This window comes from Carettochelys insculpta, chromosome 12 (assembly GCF_033958435.1).
Source record: "Carettochelys insculpta isolate YL-2023 chromosome 12, ASM3395843v1, whole genome shotgun sequence".
Classification (NCBI taxonomy): Eukaryota; Metazoa; Chordata; order Testudines; family Carettochelyidae; genus Carettochelys; species Carettochelys insculpta.
Window position 1 is genome coordinate 39,872,787 of NC_134148.1, and position 19,605 is coordinate 39,892,391.

A 19,605-nucleotide genomic window follows, 5' to 3' on the forward strand; every position below is an offset into this window, starting at 1 on the left:
GCGAGGTTGATAACTAGGCCCAGTGAAGTAAACGTGTTCGCGGTGACACGTATCATGCGTAGGACCTCTGCCTTTGAGGCCCCTTCAGTAGGCAGTCGTCCAGATATGGAAAAACAAACACCCCCCTGCCTGTGCAGGTAGGCTGATACCACTGCCAGGGTTTTGGTAAAGACTCTGGGTGCCGAGGATAGGCTGAACGGAAGAACCCTGTATTGGAAATGTTCCCCGCCGACTGTGAAGCGGAGGAAGCGTCTGTGTGCAGGGTGGATTGTTATATGAAAGTAAGCATCTTGTAAGTCGAGGGCTGCAAACCAGTCTCCATCGTCCAGTGCTGTAAGTATGGAGGCAACTATAATCATCCGGAAGCGCTGCTTGTGCAAGTAACGGTTGAGACCCCGTAGATCCAAAACTGGCCTCCAGCCTCCTGTTTTCTTCTCTGTTAGGAAGTAGCGTGAGTAAAAACCTTTCCCTTGGAATTGTTCCGGCACTCTTTCCACCCCCCCTATGAACATGAGGTGATCTACCTCCTGCTTCAGCCTCGCCTCGTGGGAAGCATCCCGGAGGGGAGGCCGGGTGGGAGGGTTCATCAGTGGAAGTGACTGGAAGGGGATAGTGTAACCCGTGGCTATAATTTCTAGCACCCATTTGTCTGTTGTGATCTTTTGCCATTGGGAGTGGAACGGTTTGAGGCGATGATGGAACATGAGATGAGAATGGCATTGAGCAATGGTGTTGATAGTGCAGTCCTCGACATACCCGTCAAACTTGCTGCCTCTGGGCTTGCCCCGAGGGTGTACGGCTTTGTTGAGAATGTCACCGGGGGGCCCTGTACTGCTGCTGCTGTTGATGGCGCCCTTAGACATAGCCTCGCTGATACTGTGCGCGCTGTGGTTGGTAAGCGTAGCGTCTTTACTGAGGATAGAATTTCTTTTTCTTGTATGGGGGAGTATAGATACCCAAGGTCTTAAGTGTGGCCCTTGAGTCTTTGCTGTAGTGGAGGACCGAGTCAGTTGAGTCTGCAAACAGCTTTTGCTCGTCAAAAGGAAGATCCATGATCTTCGCCTGTGGATCTCTGGGGATACCAGACGTCTGGAGCCAGGATTCCCTACGCATTACCACTGCTGTGGCTGTTGAACGAGCCGCTGTGTCTGCCACGTCCAGGGCAATCTGAACTCCCATTCACGATGCCGCGTAGCCCTCTTGGACAACCGCCTTTAACACTGGCTTCTTGTCCTCCGGAAGTGAATCCATGAGAAGGGTGAGTCTAGAGTAATTGTCAAAGTTATGGTTTGATAGATGTGCCGCGTAGTTTGCCATTCTCAATAATAGGGTAGAGGAGGAGTAGACCTTCCTGCCGAACAGCTCTAATTTCTTAGCATCTTTATCCGATCCTCCTTATTTGACCTGGGACGTCTTCGACCTCTGCTGGGACAATTCGACCACCAAAGAATTGGGTTGTGGGTGGCTAAACAGGAACTCCATGCCCTTGGCTGGGACGAAGTACTTCTTATCTGCTCTTTTGTTCGTAGGCGGAATAGAGGCTGGAGTCCGCCATATGTTAGTGGCTGACTCCATAATGGCTTCATCCAGCGGGATAGCGATTTTAGATGAAGCCGGGGGTCTCAAATTTTTCAGGAGTTTATGGTGCTTCTCCTGCACCTCTGCTATTTGAATGTCCTGCGTGAATGCTACTCTTTTGAACAGCTCCTGGAATTGTTTAAGGTCATCCGGAGGGGAGACATCCCCGGGGGCAATGGCCTCATCTGGGAAGGATGAGGAGGAACCACTGGGGTAAGCCTCCCCCAAGTCCTCTGGCTCCCAAGTTCGCTGGTATACTTGCTCCCTGGTGGGCTGTGAAGGGAAGTCTCGGGACTCTGGACCTAATTCCCCCGGGACAACTGTGTTCCTGTCCCAGAGAGAGAGTGTACACGGGAGTATTGACGAGTAGTGGGAGAGGACCTGCCCCTGGATCTGGACCTGTGGTGTCTGTGTTCAGCATGATGAGGACGGCCATAGCAACACGGGCAAGGGCCCAGTGATGGAGACCTGGACCACAATCAGGGAGTGTACCCCTAATGTCTGGGAGAGCGGGATCTCTGTGATGACATTGATAGTGGTGAAGCTGGTTTGTGATAGTACTCAAGGGGATCCATGCCCAAAAATGGTGAACGTGGCCTGAGACACAGCGAAAGTGGTTCAAGGAATGGAGAGGGAGGCCCGAAATAAGCCGGTGGAGTTGCCGCCCGGCGGTGTGGCGTGTGTATGTCGGGAGGGGGGCTGGGTGATAAGGGCATCGCGGCCCTGCCTGGAGATGGACTGAGGTGCCGGGTTTTAGCTCTAGCCTTCCCCCTCCCCTGCAGGGTGGGCACCGCCCCCTCCCGTGCCGGCGATCTCGGCCCCATTGTCGGCGCCGCGCTTGGCACCGTCAACAGTGGTGCCGCGCGGGTAGCTTCCTCCGGCGCCGGTAGGCCCTGTGCTGGGTGCCCCTGCGCCGCCGGTGCCGCCGATTCCGGCGCTTGCCACACTGGCACTCGCGGCGCTTTCTGTGCTGCCTGCTGTATAGTTGGAGGCCCGGCCTCAGCCACGTGCGCTACTGCGCTGCCGCTTTCATCAGCTCGCGGCTGGGGGCTCTGCGTTCCGCTCGTCCTGCTCACTGGGACTGCCGGCAAGGATCGAGCCGGGGAGAGTTTCCTCCTCTTCTGCACAGAGGGGGTCAAAGAGGCTGCCTTCCTTTTATGCGACCCAGAGGGCCCTTCTGTGTGAGGCTTCTCCGGCGGCTCAGGCTGGAGGGCCTTATCAAACAAGATCATTTTGAGCCTCATTTCTCTGTCCTTCCTGGCCCTGGCTGTAAGCTTAGCGCAGTGCGAACACTTCTGGGTAACATGAGACTCCCCCAGGCAACGAATGCATTCACTATGCCCATCGGAGGCCGGCATAGCTTCGCGGCATGACTCACACTTCTTAAACCCTGAGGAAGCCATCGCGGTGAGTCTTTACTGTTAATAGGATACTTAGCCGCTAATCAGTGCGTTCTACAACCCAAAATAACATTCACAGCCTTCAGGGCAGCGCAAGGCTTAAACAGCCTTCTTTGTCCGCCCCTCTCTCCTCCGTTCCTCTTCTCTCTACTATTTAATATACAATTCTCTTTCTTTTTTTTTTTTTGTATAATAGTGACAAACAATGAACTAACAAATAAAACAACTATCTTATCTGTCTCAGGCTTCAGCCGGAGCAGATTCCGTCTGCAGCCGTTGGCGGTTGAGAAGGAACTGGCGGGGATCGGATCGCGCACGTGACCGAGGGCGCGCAGGGGAGCAGCGCGCATCGGCGCATGCGTGATCCAATGGAAACTGCTAGAGGAATTCTGATCTGCGGCGCCGGGTGAGCCTGACACCTACTGTGGAGCACCCACAGGGACCACTCAAAGAAGAACATTTATTCTATCCAGGGATGGAAAAAAAATGAGTGGGAACACTGATGCCAATACAGCATTAAGTCCCAAAGCACTTACATCAGTACTGGGTCAGCGCATGCCTCTGTCTGTTTGGCCACCCTGCACTCACCGCCGAGATGGCTGAGTACTTTGGGGTGCCATGAGACTTTCCTTTGTTACATTTTCTGTTTAGGTCAATGAAATTTCCCTGATGACCTGTGTCAGAGGCGCAGCTGTGTTAGACTGTATCTGTAACAGCGGTGAGGGGTCCTGCAGCATTTTAAAGACTAACAGACTTATTTGGGGATAAGCTTTCATGGGCAAAACCTTCTTCATCAGATGCACTGGAAACTCCAATACATCCGACAAAGTGGTAACAGAGAGGGAGCTGTGTTAGTCTGTATTCTAAGAAATGAAACCAGCAGTCATGTAGCACTTTAAAGACTAACAAAATAATCCATTAGGTGATGAACTTTCCTGGGTTTTGCCCAAAAAAGCTTAAGCCCAAATAAATCTGTTGGTCTTTAAGATGCTCCTCATCACTTTGGATGACCTGTGGTTTTCCCACAAACTCGTTTTGCAAACTGTAAGGGGAAATTTCACCTGCCAGGACCCCTGGTACTATCAGGTCTCACTAATTTACTTAACAACCTCCACCCCACGCTTCCTTTCTCCTTTTCCATTGCTTTTTTGCACAGACTGACTCAAGAAAGAGACAGCCTAATGAAGGCCTCACTCTTTAAATGGAAACACACACCTCTCATGCTGGCCTATTCAGGACGAGTTTCATTACAACCCTCCGTGTTCAACATTTCCAATATTTGGTTTCCTTTTTGCAGTTTATGAGTAATAATGTTCACGTATTGGGCCCCATCCTGCAAGGCGCCAATCACTATCAACTACCTCCCTGTAAGGACCCATTACGTTCCATCTATTGCAACACATATAGGGTCCTTTTAGGTTTATACCTGTAACCAACGCTTGCTCCATGTGGCATGCTGTGTCCCTGTATTGGCTGCTCGGCTACTGACAAGCTGAGGAAACTGTTATAGCATTGGTTAAAAGAGCAGGAGCCTTTTTAGTGCTGACAGTTTAAAAAAAAAACACAATAGTTAAGGCTCAGAAGTCCCTTCGTTCATCCCCACTTGGATTGTCAAGCCACACAGGCATGTCAAATTATGTGCTATGGATTAAACCAGTGGGTCCCAGCCTTTCCAGCATCACAGCACACTTTAGTGAGACAAACAATTCCACGGCACACCCACTTTTTTCAGCTGAATCGATTGCTCGTAAATGTCACATTTACTTACTTGCACCATGATTACAGCGAGGTTTACAACACAGCAGTACACACAAGCTAAACAAGGATCAAACACGTTAATGTTTCAGATCCACCACCAAAACGCCATCTTCGACAGGTCGAAAAAAGGCAGGCGAGTGAACACGTGCCCTGCTAGAGCTGTTGAGGAACTGAGTAACCGCTGAAAATGTTAGTGTCTAGTCCGTTACTCATGGGAGGGGAGAAGGAGGCACCTCCACCAGCCCACTGGGAGCCAGGTTGCGACATTTAAACTGTGTCCCAGCTGCCAACAGGTTCTAGCCCTCCCTCCCTCCGTCACCACAGTGGTGAGGGTGGGGAAGCTCCCTGCCTCCCCTTTCAAGCTGGGAAGTAGCATTTCAGCTGCCTCATGGCACAAATGGTCTCCTGCAGGGTTGTAGCAGCTCTGCAAAGAGCCGCCGGGGAAATGGACCAACACCGCACCAGCTGGGATTCAGGCAGCCTTGCTGCTTGAGCCCCAGCTGGTGCGGGGGTTCTCAATTTCCTCCTCTCCAGTTTCCCCTATGGTGGCTCTGCAAAGAGCTGGGGTGAGGGAAAAGTTGATGAAATTTCCTGGCACACGGGGACTGTTCTCACAGCACACGGGGACTGTTCTCACAGCACACGGGGACTGTTCTCACAGCACACTGGTTGAAAACCACTGGATGAAACAGTTTCTTGCAACACATTTTCTGTCGTTTGTGGTGTTGCTTTTTGTAAGTTACTTCAGTGTTTGTACAACGTGTGACTCAAATGGACGTCTGTTATAACCGGTTTTCAGGCACAACCATAATAGAAATAATAATAAACAGGCAAACACCCCCATTACAGGGATACCATTAATCTGATACTAAGTAAAAGCAGGTTGTTTCCAGCCTGAACTTGTTTGCCAAGTTCTGTCATTTCACCATTTCTATTTCTTGCGTTTTCTGTCCCTGACTTACACGTGCAGGGGGCATGGACCAGCGTCACGCCATACCCCATGTCAGCACCCCACCTGAGCCAAGGAAGCTACTGATCCAACCAGCGGACCAAATTTGGTGATGAATCCAGGTCATGTGCCCCAAGGCACGTTTTGCCTATGCTATGAAGAAGACTGCCATGTGTGAAAACCCAAAATAACGTACAGGGGAGAGCCTCTACTCAGGAGAAAGTCATCCATACTGTTCTCTAAGCTCTCAAAACAATCCAACAGCTGGCAAACAAGTTTGAGGAAAACAAAAGTCTGATTTTCAAGTTGACGGTGTCCTTACAATTGTTTGCTGTTGAAACTTTAGCTCTGTAATTTACAACGAGCTGCCCAGCAAGGGCAAATGCATTGATTTTTATTGTACATTTTGTAAAAGTGCCTCTCAGCTTCTCTCCACTATTTACTGTAGCCATTCTGATTTGCTGTGTGGAAGAGGTAACTGATAGATAAGGAACCACAAAGCAAACAAAGAAAAAAACCAAAAACCAACCAGCCACACAGCAGGTTGGTGGTGGTGCCTGTTGATGTATTAACTCCTTCATACAATCAAATCGCTCTTAGTTCAAGAGGCTTCTGCTCTGCCACATGCGTCACCTGAAGTCTTTTTTGACTGAAGCTGGCCTGCAAGCAGCTCCCTGTTCCTTGCCTTGAAAGGCGTTTCCCAACTCAAATCCCCCGGCTCTCTGCAGGTTGGACAAGGCATGTCTGTGCACTGCCCCAACCCAGGGAGTACTGGCAGAGCCCTCACCCGAGAGAGGGTTATCCCCCAGGTCTGAGCAGAACAGGAGCAGTCAACACTCTTTCTGGGCACGAAAGCAGAGGTTGGTTTGGTAAGTGTACCTTCTTCAGGTGGGACCCTCATGTGCCAGCTGGCTCTTGGCCATCGGAATGGTGCTTCTGAATATTTAGCTCTCCACTATTTTGTAGCTACCAGCTGTGACAGGATCTTCCATCCCTGTCTTGAGAGGCTCCATCCCATTGTGGTCTCTCTCTCTGTTTTTGAAGACCACATTCCCATTAATTATCTTCTGCGGCTCTGGGAGCCTAGCTCACCCTCCTATCTCTCAGCTGTTCAGAGATACTGTGCACTGTGCCACCTCTCGGACCTATCTACAGAGGATGCAACCGCTACATCTGAGGACCAGACAGCTTAGCTCTTTAGCTCAAGCTTTTAGCTCAGATGGTCTCCAGTTCAATCCCTGGCAACTGCAAAGCTGGCAGCCACTGAGGGTGCAAACTGCTTATATCAATGTCCAAAAATTCATAGAATCCTGGGGCTGGAAGAGCTCTTGACAGGTCATTGGGCCCAGCCCTCTACCCAAAGCAGGATCAACCCTAACCAAATCATCCCAGCCTGGACTTTTCCATACCCGGACATAAAGACCTTTAGGGATGGAGATTCCACCACCTGTCTGGGTAACACATTCCAGTGTTTCACCACTGTCCTGGTGAAATAGTTTTTCCTAATATCCAACCTACTCCTCTCCTTCTGTAACTTCAGACCTTTGCTCCTTGCTCTGCCATCTGTTGCTGAGAACAGCCTCACTCAAACCCCTCTTCAGGAAGCTGAAGGCAGCTATCAAATTGCTCCTTGCTCTCCTCTTCTGCAAACCAAATAAGCCCAAATCCCTCAGATCATGTGCTCCAGACCCTTAATCATTTCCACTGTCCTCTGCTGGAGCTTCTCCAATACATCCACATCCTTTCTATACTGGGGGGCCCAGAACTGGACACAATACTCCAGATGTGGCCTCACCAGTGCCGAACAGAGGGAAATAATACCTTCTCTAGATCTGCCGGAAATGCTCCTCCTAATGCAGCCCAATATGACATTAGCCTTCTTGGCTACAAGAGCACACTGTTGACTCATATCCAACTTCAAATCCACTGTGATTCCACAGGTCCTTTTCTGCTTCATGGCTACTTAGCTAGTCGGTCCCCAGCATGTAATAGTGCTTGGGATTCTTCCGTCCCAAGAGCAGGACTCTGTACTTGTCCTTGTTGATCCACACCAGATTTTCATTGGCCCAACCCTCCAGTTTGTCTGGGTCACTCTGGACCCTGTCCTTACCCTCCAACATACTTCTCTCTCTCTCCACCTGGCTTAGTGTCATCCACAAATCTGCTGAGGGTGCAAGCCATCTCCTCATCCACATCATTAATAAACATGTTGAACAATGCCAGTCTTAGAACCGATCCTTGGGGCACCCCACTTGAAACCAACTGCCAATCACACCTCAAGCTGTTGATCACTGCCTGTTGGGCCAGACAACCTAGCCAGCTTTCTATCCCCCTCACAGTCTATGTATCCAATCCATACTTCCTTAACTTGCAGGCAAGAGTATTGTGGGATAGTGCATCAAAAGCTTTGCTCAAGACAAGGTATATCACATCCATTGATTTCCCCATAAAAGTCATGAAATTCTCTAGCCCTGTATTAAAACTTACATGCAACTCAGTTGATTGAGACCCTAATTTAAGCACAGCCTAAATTCCACTGACTGTGGCTCTGATAAAGTTCACAACACACCTCTTTATCCGCTGTTCTTTATGTAGCTGCATCTCAGCATCTTAAAAGATCTGATCATGGCCTCATGGTTCCTTATAAGCGGTATTAGGAGGAGGGGCCAGACAGTCAAGTTTAATTAGGCATGCCAAAAAATCATAGGGCTGGAAGGGACCTCAGGAGGTCATCTAGTCCAGCCTCCTGCTTCAAGCAGGATCAACCCCCACTAAGTCATCCCAGCCAAGACCTTGTCAAGCTGGTACTTAAAAACCTCAAAGGATAGAGAATCCACCACCTCTCTAGGCAACTCATTCCAATGCTTCACCACCCTCCTGGTGAAGTAGTTTTTCCTAATATCCAACCTACACCTCTCCCTCTTCAACTTCAGACCATTACTCCTTGTTCTGCCATCTGACACCACTGAGAACAGTGTCTCACCCTCCTCTTTAGAGCTCCCTTCAGGAAGTTGAAGGCTGCTATTAAATCACCCCTCAGTCTTCTCTTTTGCAAACTAAACAAGCCCAAATCCCTCAGCCTATCCTCATAGATCTTGTGCTCCAGCCTCAATCATTTTTATTGCCTTCCACTGAACCTGCTCCAGCAAATCCACATCCTTTTTATACTGGGGGGCCCAAAACTGGACACAATATTCCAGATGTTGCCTCACCAGTGCCAAATAGAGGGGAATAACTACTTCTCTGGATCTGACACATAAATGAACACAATATGTTAGGGAAGAGTCGACACAACTTTTGCAAAGGGGGTGGGGGTCCCATTGGATGGTTGCTTAATGCAGCATTTGACAGCCACAGAGAGCAGAAGCACGGACCCGCTTCCTGGGCTCAACCTGTTATATGAGCCAAGAGGGGTTCGGTCTCCACAAACGTCAACGTGGCACTTTCCAAGGGGACTAGACTGACACACACATGGGTAACTTTAAAAACATACATCTTTACCACCACAGACGGAAACCACGCTATAAGGCAATGTCAAGCATTTAACTGGGTATGCACAATGTGACACGTCAGCATGGGCTGCCTTCCCATGTGGGTAACAAAGCAAGGACTGCGGGATCTTACATAATGCAGTTTTCTACTGCTTGTGCAAAAAGTCCTCTGCTCTTTAACCAAGGCTCTGGCAGGCTCCTCGGTCTCTATACGTGGCCCAGAGGGACGGGACCTAGCACAGCACAGCAGGCGTTGTGCCATGAGGGCACGGAATTCTTAGCTAAGGAGGAGAAGTCAGAATGTCTGATGCCTTTGCATTATTCAAAGACACGCACAGACCTTATTTCCCTTCCCTTGTTCCCTGGCGGAGTCTATTTCAGCATCCATTGTTCTTGAGTATTGTTTTCCCATTTCTCTCCACCTCTCCTTTGTGCTGAGGTGTGATCTGCATATACTAAAGAAAAGGAGAATAATCCTGAGAAGCAAGGACAGACCTTTCTGAGACTCCAGCTCCTCTTGATTCCCGTCTGATGAGCATAAAGCAGTGCTAATTATCTACCAGATCCCAAAGGAATTAACTGATTGGTGACATACTAAGAAAATATTTTGACCTCTGATCTCATTACTCAGGTCCCACGTAAGTCACTCTCCCAGCTACTCTCCTTGCCATGTGTTGGATAAAACTAATTAATACCAACAGCTAATCAAAGTGCAGCTCAGGATGTGCCTGGTAATTATATACACACACCCCAGAATAATTCATCTTAACAAAATCAGGCGCCACCATTTCTGTAATAATACTGGGACATAAACAAACCAATTAAGGAGGCTGAATAAAGAAGGACGGACATAAGGTTAGCACAGGACAGAACTACTGTTTCTCATGGAAGAAATGCTAGAAAGCAGCAGCCCCTCTATGGTGTAAGCAGGTGTAACTCCAATGACTCCCGCTGATTTAGGCCAGCTGAGGATCTTGTCCTCAGAGTCCTTATTGAGCCTTTCTTTATTAGGGCAGAAACACAGTGCGGGCTTTATAAAGACCTGAAACAAAAGGACTTGATGAGACAATGCCCCCGGGGAAGAGCCTGGCTTTCTGCGAACAGGACAGACGTGTCAGGAGCCAGCCTGGGAGGGGTTCATGGCAAATTAAAATATAACTGGGAGGAGGTGAAAAAAAAAAAAAAAGACAGCGAAGTTGTAACTTAGTTTACAGACAACTGTGAGGCCTGACCAGGCTTAAAGGAACCACATTTTGCCAGTTGATTCTTCCCTGGCTCTTAAACCGGGCTGAAGAGTCTGTATCAATATCAGAAAAAGACTTACTTGAAAATCTAACTGCAGCCGTTTGACTGGCCACTGCGCCTAAGGAGCTCTGGGAGATGCAAGAGTAATCACCCTCTGCGCCATTCCTTTCAGGATATTTACTCTCCTTAGCAGCCGTCAGGGATGATACGAAGAGCGATCCATTTGGAAGCACGCGAAGGTGCTCCTGCTCCACTAATGGAAGCCCATTCTTCTTCCATGTGATATTAATCAGCTGCTCGAGGGGAGCCAGGTTACAGTCCAACACCACAGCCTGGCTTGGCTCTAATGTCACCTTTGCAGAGGCAGCACTGCAGCTCAGCTCCAGAGAATCCTCCTGCGACAGCTTCCCTGCAAGGAAAAGACATCTGGGTTGTCTCCTGATTCACACAAAGGACCTTATGGTACTTTCTGGGTAACAGGGTTGGACGTAACACACAAACACGCACCCTGCCTGAGGTCTGGCATTTGAGGTGCCACTCGTAAGGGGCGACCCCTCTCGCACCTCTCCCCCCATGACGCTGGGCTACAGGAATGACCTGCAACATCTCTCGGGGGGCTATGGTGCCAGCTCTGCCAACAGCCTCTCTGCTTCCTGTGTTGCTGCAATGGTGCTGGATGCAAGTGGGGCAGGCATGGGCAGGCGGGGGTGGTAACAAAAATATCAGGCACAAAGGACAATGGACAGCAGCTCCCATGTACCTGCCAGGCACCCCATCTAGCCCACAGCACAGCACCCCCTGTCCCAGGTACCCCAGCACCACCCATGCACCACAACTCTCCCTCCAGCATCTTCCCATCTATCCCTGTCCTGCCAGACACCCATTTACCTACCCACGCTACCGCTGTCCCTTTCCCTGCAACTCCCTGTCCAACCGCTCGCCCTGCTAGGGGCAGGCTGTGTTGAGCATACATTGAAATTTATGGCTCTGGACAAATTATCTGCAAGTATGTAAATGAGCCAAGATATTAGCATGAAGTGTCGCACATGGAGCTGCACAAAGTTTGGCAGACCCATTAGCACCTGCTGGCACCAGTCTTACCGAAGCCAGCTTACCCCCGGGACAGAACTCAGCTCAACGCATGTAAGATTTTGCTTCCTGCCAAACTTAATGGCTGTTCTTCGCACAGGATGTGTAGAGACACAGGAAAAGTCAGATGCAGTTCAATGCTGATAAATGCAAAGTAATGCACATTGGAGAACACAGCCCTAATGATACACGAAAAACAGCTAACTTAGCTGTTAACACTGAAGAGAGAGATCTTGGAGTCATTGTGGATAGTTCTCTGAAATCATCCATTCAGTGTGCAGGAGCAGACAGGAAGGCAAACTGACCGTTAGGAATTGTTCAGAAAGGGAAATGGGGAAGACAGAGACTATCTTATCACCACTATAGAGGTGGTATGCCCACATCTTGAATACTGCATGCAGATACAGTTGCCTCATCTCAAAAAAGGTGTCTTGGCATTGGGAAAAGTTCAGAAAAGGTCCATGAAAACGAGTAAGGGTTTGGAACAGCTGCCACATGGGGAGAGATTAGTACGGCTAGGACATTTCAGCTCGGAAAAGGGAGGACGAAGGTTGGATATGACAGAGGTCTACAAAATGATTGATGTGAAAAAAGCAAATAAAGAAGAATTATTTACTCCTTCCCATAACACAAGAACTAAGGGGGCACTGAATGAAATTAATAGGCAGCAGGTCTAAAACAAACAAAAGGAGGTATTTCTTCACACAACGTGTAGTCAGGATATGGAACTCCCTGCCACAGGACGCTCTGAAGGCCAAGACTATAAAACAGATCAAAAAAGAGCTAGCTGATTTCATGGAGAATAGGTGGTGGGAAGGGATGTTGTCCTTCGCCTCTGTTTGTCAAAAGCTGGGAATGGGCAACCATCACTTGAAGGTTTCCTCTTCTGTTCATTCCCTCTGTGACACCTGGCATTGGCCACTGTCACAGGACAGAATACTGGGCTAGATGGACCTTTGGTCTGTCACCGTTCTTATGTTCCTACAAAATCAAACAGAGTTAAGAGCTTTCCTATGGGCTTTCACTAACTTATACAATTTAAAAGAGAATTATATCCCTACAATAGCATTCTACGATGGCTAGAAGCCGACAGAAATTCTTTTCTGTTATTAGACCCCTTATTTTTGGAGAGTAATTTTATGGCATAATCCTACTGATTTCACCTTTACTAACATCTGTAGAACTTTTCCAGAAAGAAGGGAATTTCAGACACCAGAGTGTCTTGCTGAGAACACCCAGCCATGCTGTTCACCCAGGATGCACAGGGGGCAAGAGGACATTTTCAGGGAGTCTACTCCTGGGGTAAATCTGTGCAACGCAGAACTTTAAAGAAATTAATGGGTTTTATGCACAATTTCCTCTCCTCCCCTCCCTGCCCCCCTCTCACAGGAATGGGTTGCAGTGCAGCTGGCTGCCGCTAGGGGCGCCTGGACCCAGCAGAGCTCAGCTCGCAAGTAGAAGACGCTGCAAGTGTTGGGGGGTGCAGGATGGGGACAGAAGGGAGCAGAGAGTTACTAGGAGCTACAGTTCCCTGCATGCAAGCCTGGTATCCAGCAATAGGCTGTTTCTTCTGGATCTCTCGGTAGCAGGGAACAGGTGCCGGGGAGGTGGCCATGACTAATTCATGGGGAGAAGGTAGGTGTCTGGACCACCCCTCACACTGGGCTTTTGGGGGTAGATGGCAAAGAAACAGGAACTGGGTTATCATAGGGGTTTGTTTAACTCTCTGCTCCTGGGGGGATTTCTGTACTCTGTACTGTTCCAGACATACTTTCTAACAGGTATTATGAAAATGAATTACCATAAAAACTGAAACGGGTATGATTGTGTAGTGTCATTCTGACAAAATGTGCCATGTTTTAAAATAATTGTGTGCCACATTTTTTTGGGGGCATAGTTGTTAACCTTTTGCACAGAATTCTCCCCCAAGGTAGGCACTGCTAAGCCAAGTCGTAACATCAAAGGTATTCAGAGGCCCCCCACAAAAGCAAGCACCACTCTGTACCCCAAGGTAAATTGCCACAATTTCAGACACAGGGGGTCGTACCTGAGAATCTGACTCGGGCATCTCTGGAGGAACATGTCACATGTTTGCCAGGAGAACTCCACCTCTGTGGGCTGAATAGTAAAAAACGAAGAGCAAAGACAGACAAACCTGACAGCCTCCCAGAACATTAAAGTGACCATCCGTCCCCATTTCAGCAGGACAGTCCTGTATTTGGGACACCAGGGTGGCATCCCGATTTACTTTGTCAAAGGGGCTAACTGTCCCGTATTTTCAGGTGGCCGCTGCCCACTTCCCCCTGCTGGGGGAGCTGAACCTGGCCGCAGCTGTCCCATTCCCAGCTTCCCTCGGCTGGGGGAGCTGGACCACATGGAAGCATGGCTGCCCCCCAGCTTCCCCTGGCTCCCCTGTGGCAGTGCGGCTGCCCCCCAGCTTCCCCTGGCTCCCCTGTGGCAGCGCGGCTGCCCCCCGCAACTTCCTCCAGCTGGAGGAGCCGGGAGCCAGACCTGTGCAGTGGCTTCCCCCTCCCCTCCCCCTCCCCCCGCCACCGTATCTTCCCTTGACTGGCGGAGCCAGGAGCCGGAGCGGCAGCATGGTGGCCACCCAGCTGGTGGAAGCTGGGAGCTTCATGGGGTGGGTGACAGCCCCCACAGGGCACCCACCTCCTGACTCCCAGATAGGGTGACCATCCATCCTGTTCTGGTCTGGACGGCACCATTCCCCTTGTCCCATAGTGGGGCAGGTAAGATATAGTCACCCTACAGAACAAGGACAGAAGCAGAACTGAGCCTAGCGAGCTGGACATGACCAGCGCAGCCAACAGCTGACAACTAAATCCAGGCTACCCAAAAAAAAAAAAAATTCACCCAGTGATCTTTAACAGTGCCAAGATCATGTACAAGGTCTGATCAGTGACAATTCCAGAGAGGAACACCTTAAGGCCCAAGAAGGGAGGAAAAAATTAAAAGCAGGGGATACAGGTTGAACCTCTTTAATCCAGAACCCTTTCATCCAGCAACAGCTGTAATCCAGAATGATTTTAGTTAGCTGGGGGGAGGGGGTGTGGCGAAGTTTCCCAAGTTCCCTTAAAGTTTGTTTATAACCACCAGCTCTGGCTCTCAGTGTTCCGAGCTGTTATTTAGCTGTAATTTACCTCTAAATGCCATCTAAGAGCCCAGCAAGCAACGAAAGCATCGGTAATGCACTAGACAACATTGACTTCCTGTGGTCCAGTAAATTCTCTCATCCGGCACTGGTCAGGTCCTGAGGATGCTAGACAAGAGAGAGTTTCAACCTGTACCTATTCAAGCACACGACGAACACCTGGTAACACAAGGCTTACAGTTTATCATAAGATAAATGAACAGTCAAAAGAGAACAAGCAACAGAAAAATGGCCAAAATACCTGCCTGCTCTCTTAGTACTCTAACCCACAGCCGACCCATGCAAGCACTTCCAAAAGTGTGGTACTCCACTACCAGTCAAAAGGAAGGATGTTACAGCTACAAACTACTGGATACCGAGAAGATGGCATCATGTCTTACCATGCTTTCCGCAGCCTGCTTGCTGCAACAAGCTATTTGATCCGTTACCAGCAGTGAAAAAGTTAAATTGAACAGGTCTCGGTCTGGAAGGTTTCCAAACCAACACACGCTATTCCACTTGCAAAAGAGTTTCACCTCTAACAACAATGCCTCAGCATTTCCTAAAAGAATATTGTCATTAATAAAATGCATTTGCTATTACAGGTCTCCAGAGACACTAAGTCAATGTTAGCTGGCAGCGCTACTTCCACACACCAGCAGTTTCAATCTCCACTGTGCTAGCAGCATCACGTCCACTCTTTTTATGGCTCCCCTCCAAATTATTTTGTCACCGCTCCAATCGAAAATGTTTCCTGCCTCTATAACGAGTTTATCAACACAGGATACGAACCACATGGCTCCCTGCCCGGCCCCTATCAGAGAAAGCTACAGATTAATTTTATAGGACTTCAAACACCCTATTAAAGTTTCTACTACCTACTGCTGATAAAAGGGCTGTTGCATTTTAAAAGAGCACACTTTAAGCATGCAATTAGGGGCAACGACATGCAAAATTACCCACGCAGGGGAATGGAATGGTTTCTAGGCAAGCAACGGGAACTTCAGGTGCAACTGCAAAGATGGAATTTGCCCTGCCCAAATGCACAGTTAATTTAGTGAAACCCTGTCAGCTTGCAGCATTTGTGCTCACCACTGATGTGCAGGCTCCGTTCACAGCCCCAAATGTGTGTTCTCTTAAGTGCACAGATTATAGGGGCTCTTTCCTTCCCCTTCCACCCCACCCATCCCTTCCTCCAAACAACCGCCTTTTGGAGCCAAGAAAATGAACAGCAAGTTAAATGGTCCTGATCATTTAAAAAACTAATTTGCATCCAACCTGAAAAATATATTTCCACTCATGGCCTCTTTTAGTTCCTCAGACTTGGAGCAGACCCCCGTTTGTGCCTCAGTTTACCTTCTGCATTGCATCAACCATCACATGGGGTGTTTTCATAGTGCTGCTTTCTTTTGGGGTGTAGCTATCCTATTACCCTAAAACAACCCTCCCCATGTAATACTCACTGCTTGCCCTCCCTGGGAAGTTCGGAGGACTGAAATTTGTGAAGTCTGAACACAGCATAGTCTGTGCTCAGTAGACTACCAGCTTTATTAGCAGGGTAAAAATGCCTATTTGTCTTTTGCCACAAAATGAAAACATAAGAGCAATGATTTGGACAGCAATGCAAACCCAACGGAGGCTCTTGCTGCGGGTAAGTCGTTTGTTATCCTGATAAATACATGTCCTTAGACCAGACAGGGATGAACTGTTTCCCTTGTAGATTCCTCTGGACCAAAAGTCTACAAAATGTTCCCTGCCCCAACACCTGCTGAAGCCACTGAGCTGCAGGCACTGCACATTTCACCAGTAGTACACGAGTATCGTATGGTACTGGGCTCTTTGGTTGCTACGATTTATGCTCTTTTCCATTTTTTACTACTGACTTTGCAGTGACACTAATGTCATATCAGACTGCGGCTAGAGGAAGGACGGTATAGTGGTTACAGGACTCATCTCAGACTTGGAAGACACGGTTTTAACAGCCTGCTTTCCCACAGACCGTCTGTAAGACGGTGTATGCTGTATGGCTGTAGTTATGTCAGTCCCAGGACATCAGAGAAGTAAGGTGGGTTAGGTAACATATTTGTTGTTGGACCGAGTAACTCCCTAGATCAGTGTTTCTGAAACCACGTTCCACGAAACACTGGTGTTCTGTGAACAACTGGCAGGTGTGTCACGAGCGTCTGACAATTTTTTTGGAGCATCAGCTTTCGTGGGCAAAGACCCGCTTCATCAGCTGCATGAGTGAGGGGTGGTTTCTGAGGGTACTTAAAGGGTGGGGTCCCGGTAAGAGGGAGGGCCAGAGCTGACAAGCCCTCCCTCTTACTGGGACCCCACTCTTTAAATACCCCTCAGAAACCACCCCGCTACTCATGCATCTGATGAAGTAGGTCTTTGCCCATGAAAGCTGATGCTCCAAAATAGCTGTTAGTCTATAAGGTGCCATAGGACTTCCTGTTGTTCTCGAAGCTACCGACTAACTCGGCTACCTCTCCAATACTTGGCAATTTTTTGTTATCACACAAGGATGGTTTGTGTTTTCTGTTATTAAACCAGATACAATGTTACTCCTTCATTGCTATCATACCTGATTAGATTACTGGTTTTTGTTGGCTACGTTGCTGGGTTGGTTTGTTTGTTTGTTTTAATTTTTTATTTAAATTTTAAATTTAATTTAATTTTTGAAGAAAATTATAATGGGTATTCTGCATAAAAAATATTATTGTTTGGTGTTCTGTAGCATCAAAAAGTTTAAGGCACACTATCTAGAAGATTTAGCCAGCATTGCTCAGGTCCTTAATTTAATTAATTAATTTTTTTGGGGGGCAGGGGGGTGGTGTTGGAAAAACAAAATGAAAATGTAGGTGTTTCATTTAGACCATTGCTCTGGGGTAGGGGTGAGGGGTTCAGTGTGCAGGCTGTTCCAGCAGGAGAGCACTACCCCAACCCTCTCTCACCACAGCAGCTTGGAGCCAGTTGACAAATGCCTCTCCATCCCCACTGCAGCTCCAGCGTGCAGAGCCAGGGATGGGGCTGCATGTTGTCCCTGTGAGAGGAAGGCTCCCTCTCACGCCCTGGCATCAAAACGAAGGGCATTTTTCAAACATGTTGCAAACACGTTGGAAAAATATCATTTAGAAATTTTTCATTGGAAAATGAAAAACTTCTCCAAAAGCTTAGAAGAGAAAACCTTTTCACTTCGTCCACCTTTGCTGTTTCCCTCCCTCAACTAGCTCAGGTTGTTCTAACACATCACAGTGTCTTGCAAAAGCCTTGGACTAAACCCAGCTGCACTGAGGATACCATGGTCTGTGCTGTACTGGCCCTCAACATAAGGAAAGTTTTTACATTGAAGGACTTGCCTGATGTTACACGTCCAACATCCTTCGAGCCGCTCCAGAGGTGTTACAGCTGTATGCAGTCACATCTGCACCTCTCAGCCATGCACGAGATGGAAAGGAGAAGCGGAAGGAGACCAGTAAAAACCAACAAAAAGTCTGTTTCTCACAAACTCCATGCACTTGAATCACCATTATCAGCAAGCATGGTGCATAAATGCAGGCGCACATCCCCGCACGGTCACCTCAGGAAGTGGGGAGAGGGAGACAGTTCAAACCTACTCACGTGTCATTCTGAGAGCCAGCACTCACTCAGGCAGGTCGCATAGGCCTCACTGACCTAACCTCTCAGCACCAGAGGACAGGATTTCACAAGCTTAAGCGGCCCTTGGACAAGTTCCTGCACGTAGCTGGCGTTAACAAGATGTTTCCCCCAGCACTGCGGCTGAGCAAGCGAAACATTTCGTTCCATCCATTGGCTCCCCGGCAAATACAGGTATTGCAGCCACTGTGGGAGTGACGGTCGAGGACATAAAGGGAGCCGGGTGCCCATCTCCTATTGCACTCCAATGGAAACCTTGATTGTCTCCCCTCCCCGAGTCCAGTAGCAGCCAAGATCCCTGGTTCCCTTGCACAGTCCAGCCTGGACATCATGCCAGGGTGGTAATAGGAATGCAGGCTCACGGCTCTGGGTTCTGGTGGGTAATTAACACTCACGTGTCAGACACAATTGGTAGAATTTACTGGGTCTGTGTTCTGATCTTGCTCGGGAAATCCTGTTTCATGTCCCCTAGGGGCACCTCTGGGTGAGGGGAGGAACACCCAGACCTAAGCACAGCCTTGTGCAGGCCAGATTCGACATGTATTTCAATAAGATTTAAAGTCACCTGTACTGATTTAGGTTTTAAGTTTGGCTTGTTTCATGTACCTTTAGCTACGCTGTGTCTTTGCCCAATGTTTTCTGATGCTTCCTTGTGTGAACTAAAATTATGTAAACATGGCAAAACGCTAATGAGTCTTACATGTTAATTACTATATTGTGCTGAAGCTGGTTGTGGCCCTTATGAAATGTTCTGGTGGGCCATGCACGGCCTGCGGGCTATAGGTTGGGTACCAGTGTTCCCTGTAAGCTGTCTGACTGGGAGAAAGAGAAGCAATATGACAGCCTGGGCACTGCTTATCTTTGGGCAACCAGTAACAAAGCTGGAATTAGCAGAGGTGGACCGGAGCTATAAAGCTCTAATCCCAAGGTTTGGAGGGTTAGACCCAGGGCTTCAGCTCAGGCCAAGAGCTACCAAACATTCCCCACCACTCTGACCACTCACAGGTTTTCTATGTAGAAGACAGGCTCTCCACTGATGACAGAATGGGACAAGCCAATGATTCTCTCCCTCCCATGGAGTCTCTCTGTGCTGCTCAGGCGGGGCAGAGTGATTGCATACAGTACTGGCAGAAAGTGCCCAGCTGAGAACTCAGCCTGCACAGAGAGCTCTCAGCTGCTACTCAAAGGCATAGCATGGGCCGGTGCCGCACCCTTGTATATGGGGAGCAAAAATGAGGCTGGGAACAGGGCTTCTAAACTTCACCAGTTCTCAGCTGGAATGCGGTG

General features: G+C 48.7%; 1 protein-coding gene across 2 annotated transcripts in view; it reads right to left on the bottom strand.

Annotated features, from left to right (window-relative positions):
* Window positions 1-19,605, bottom strand: part of IGDCC4 (immunoglobulin superfamily DCC subclass member 4) — a 198,021-nt gene that overhangs the window by 113,284 nt on the left and 65,132 nt on the right. For both annotated transcript variants that reach the window (XM_075006688.1, XM_075006686.1), the window contains exon 2: window positions 10,501-10,830. In XM_075006688.1, the coding sequence (XP_074862789.1) occupies window positions 10,501-10,830 (330 nt within the window). The remainder of the gene's footprint in view (window positions 1-10,500; window positions 10,831-19,605) is intronic.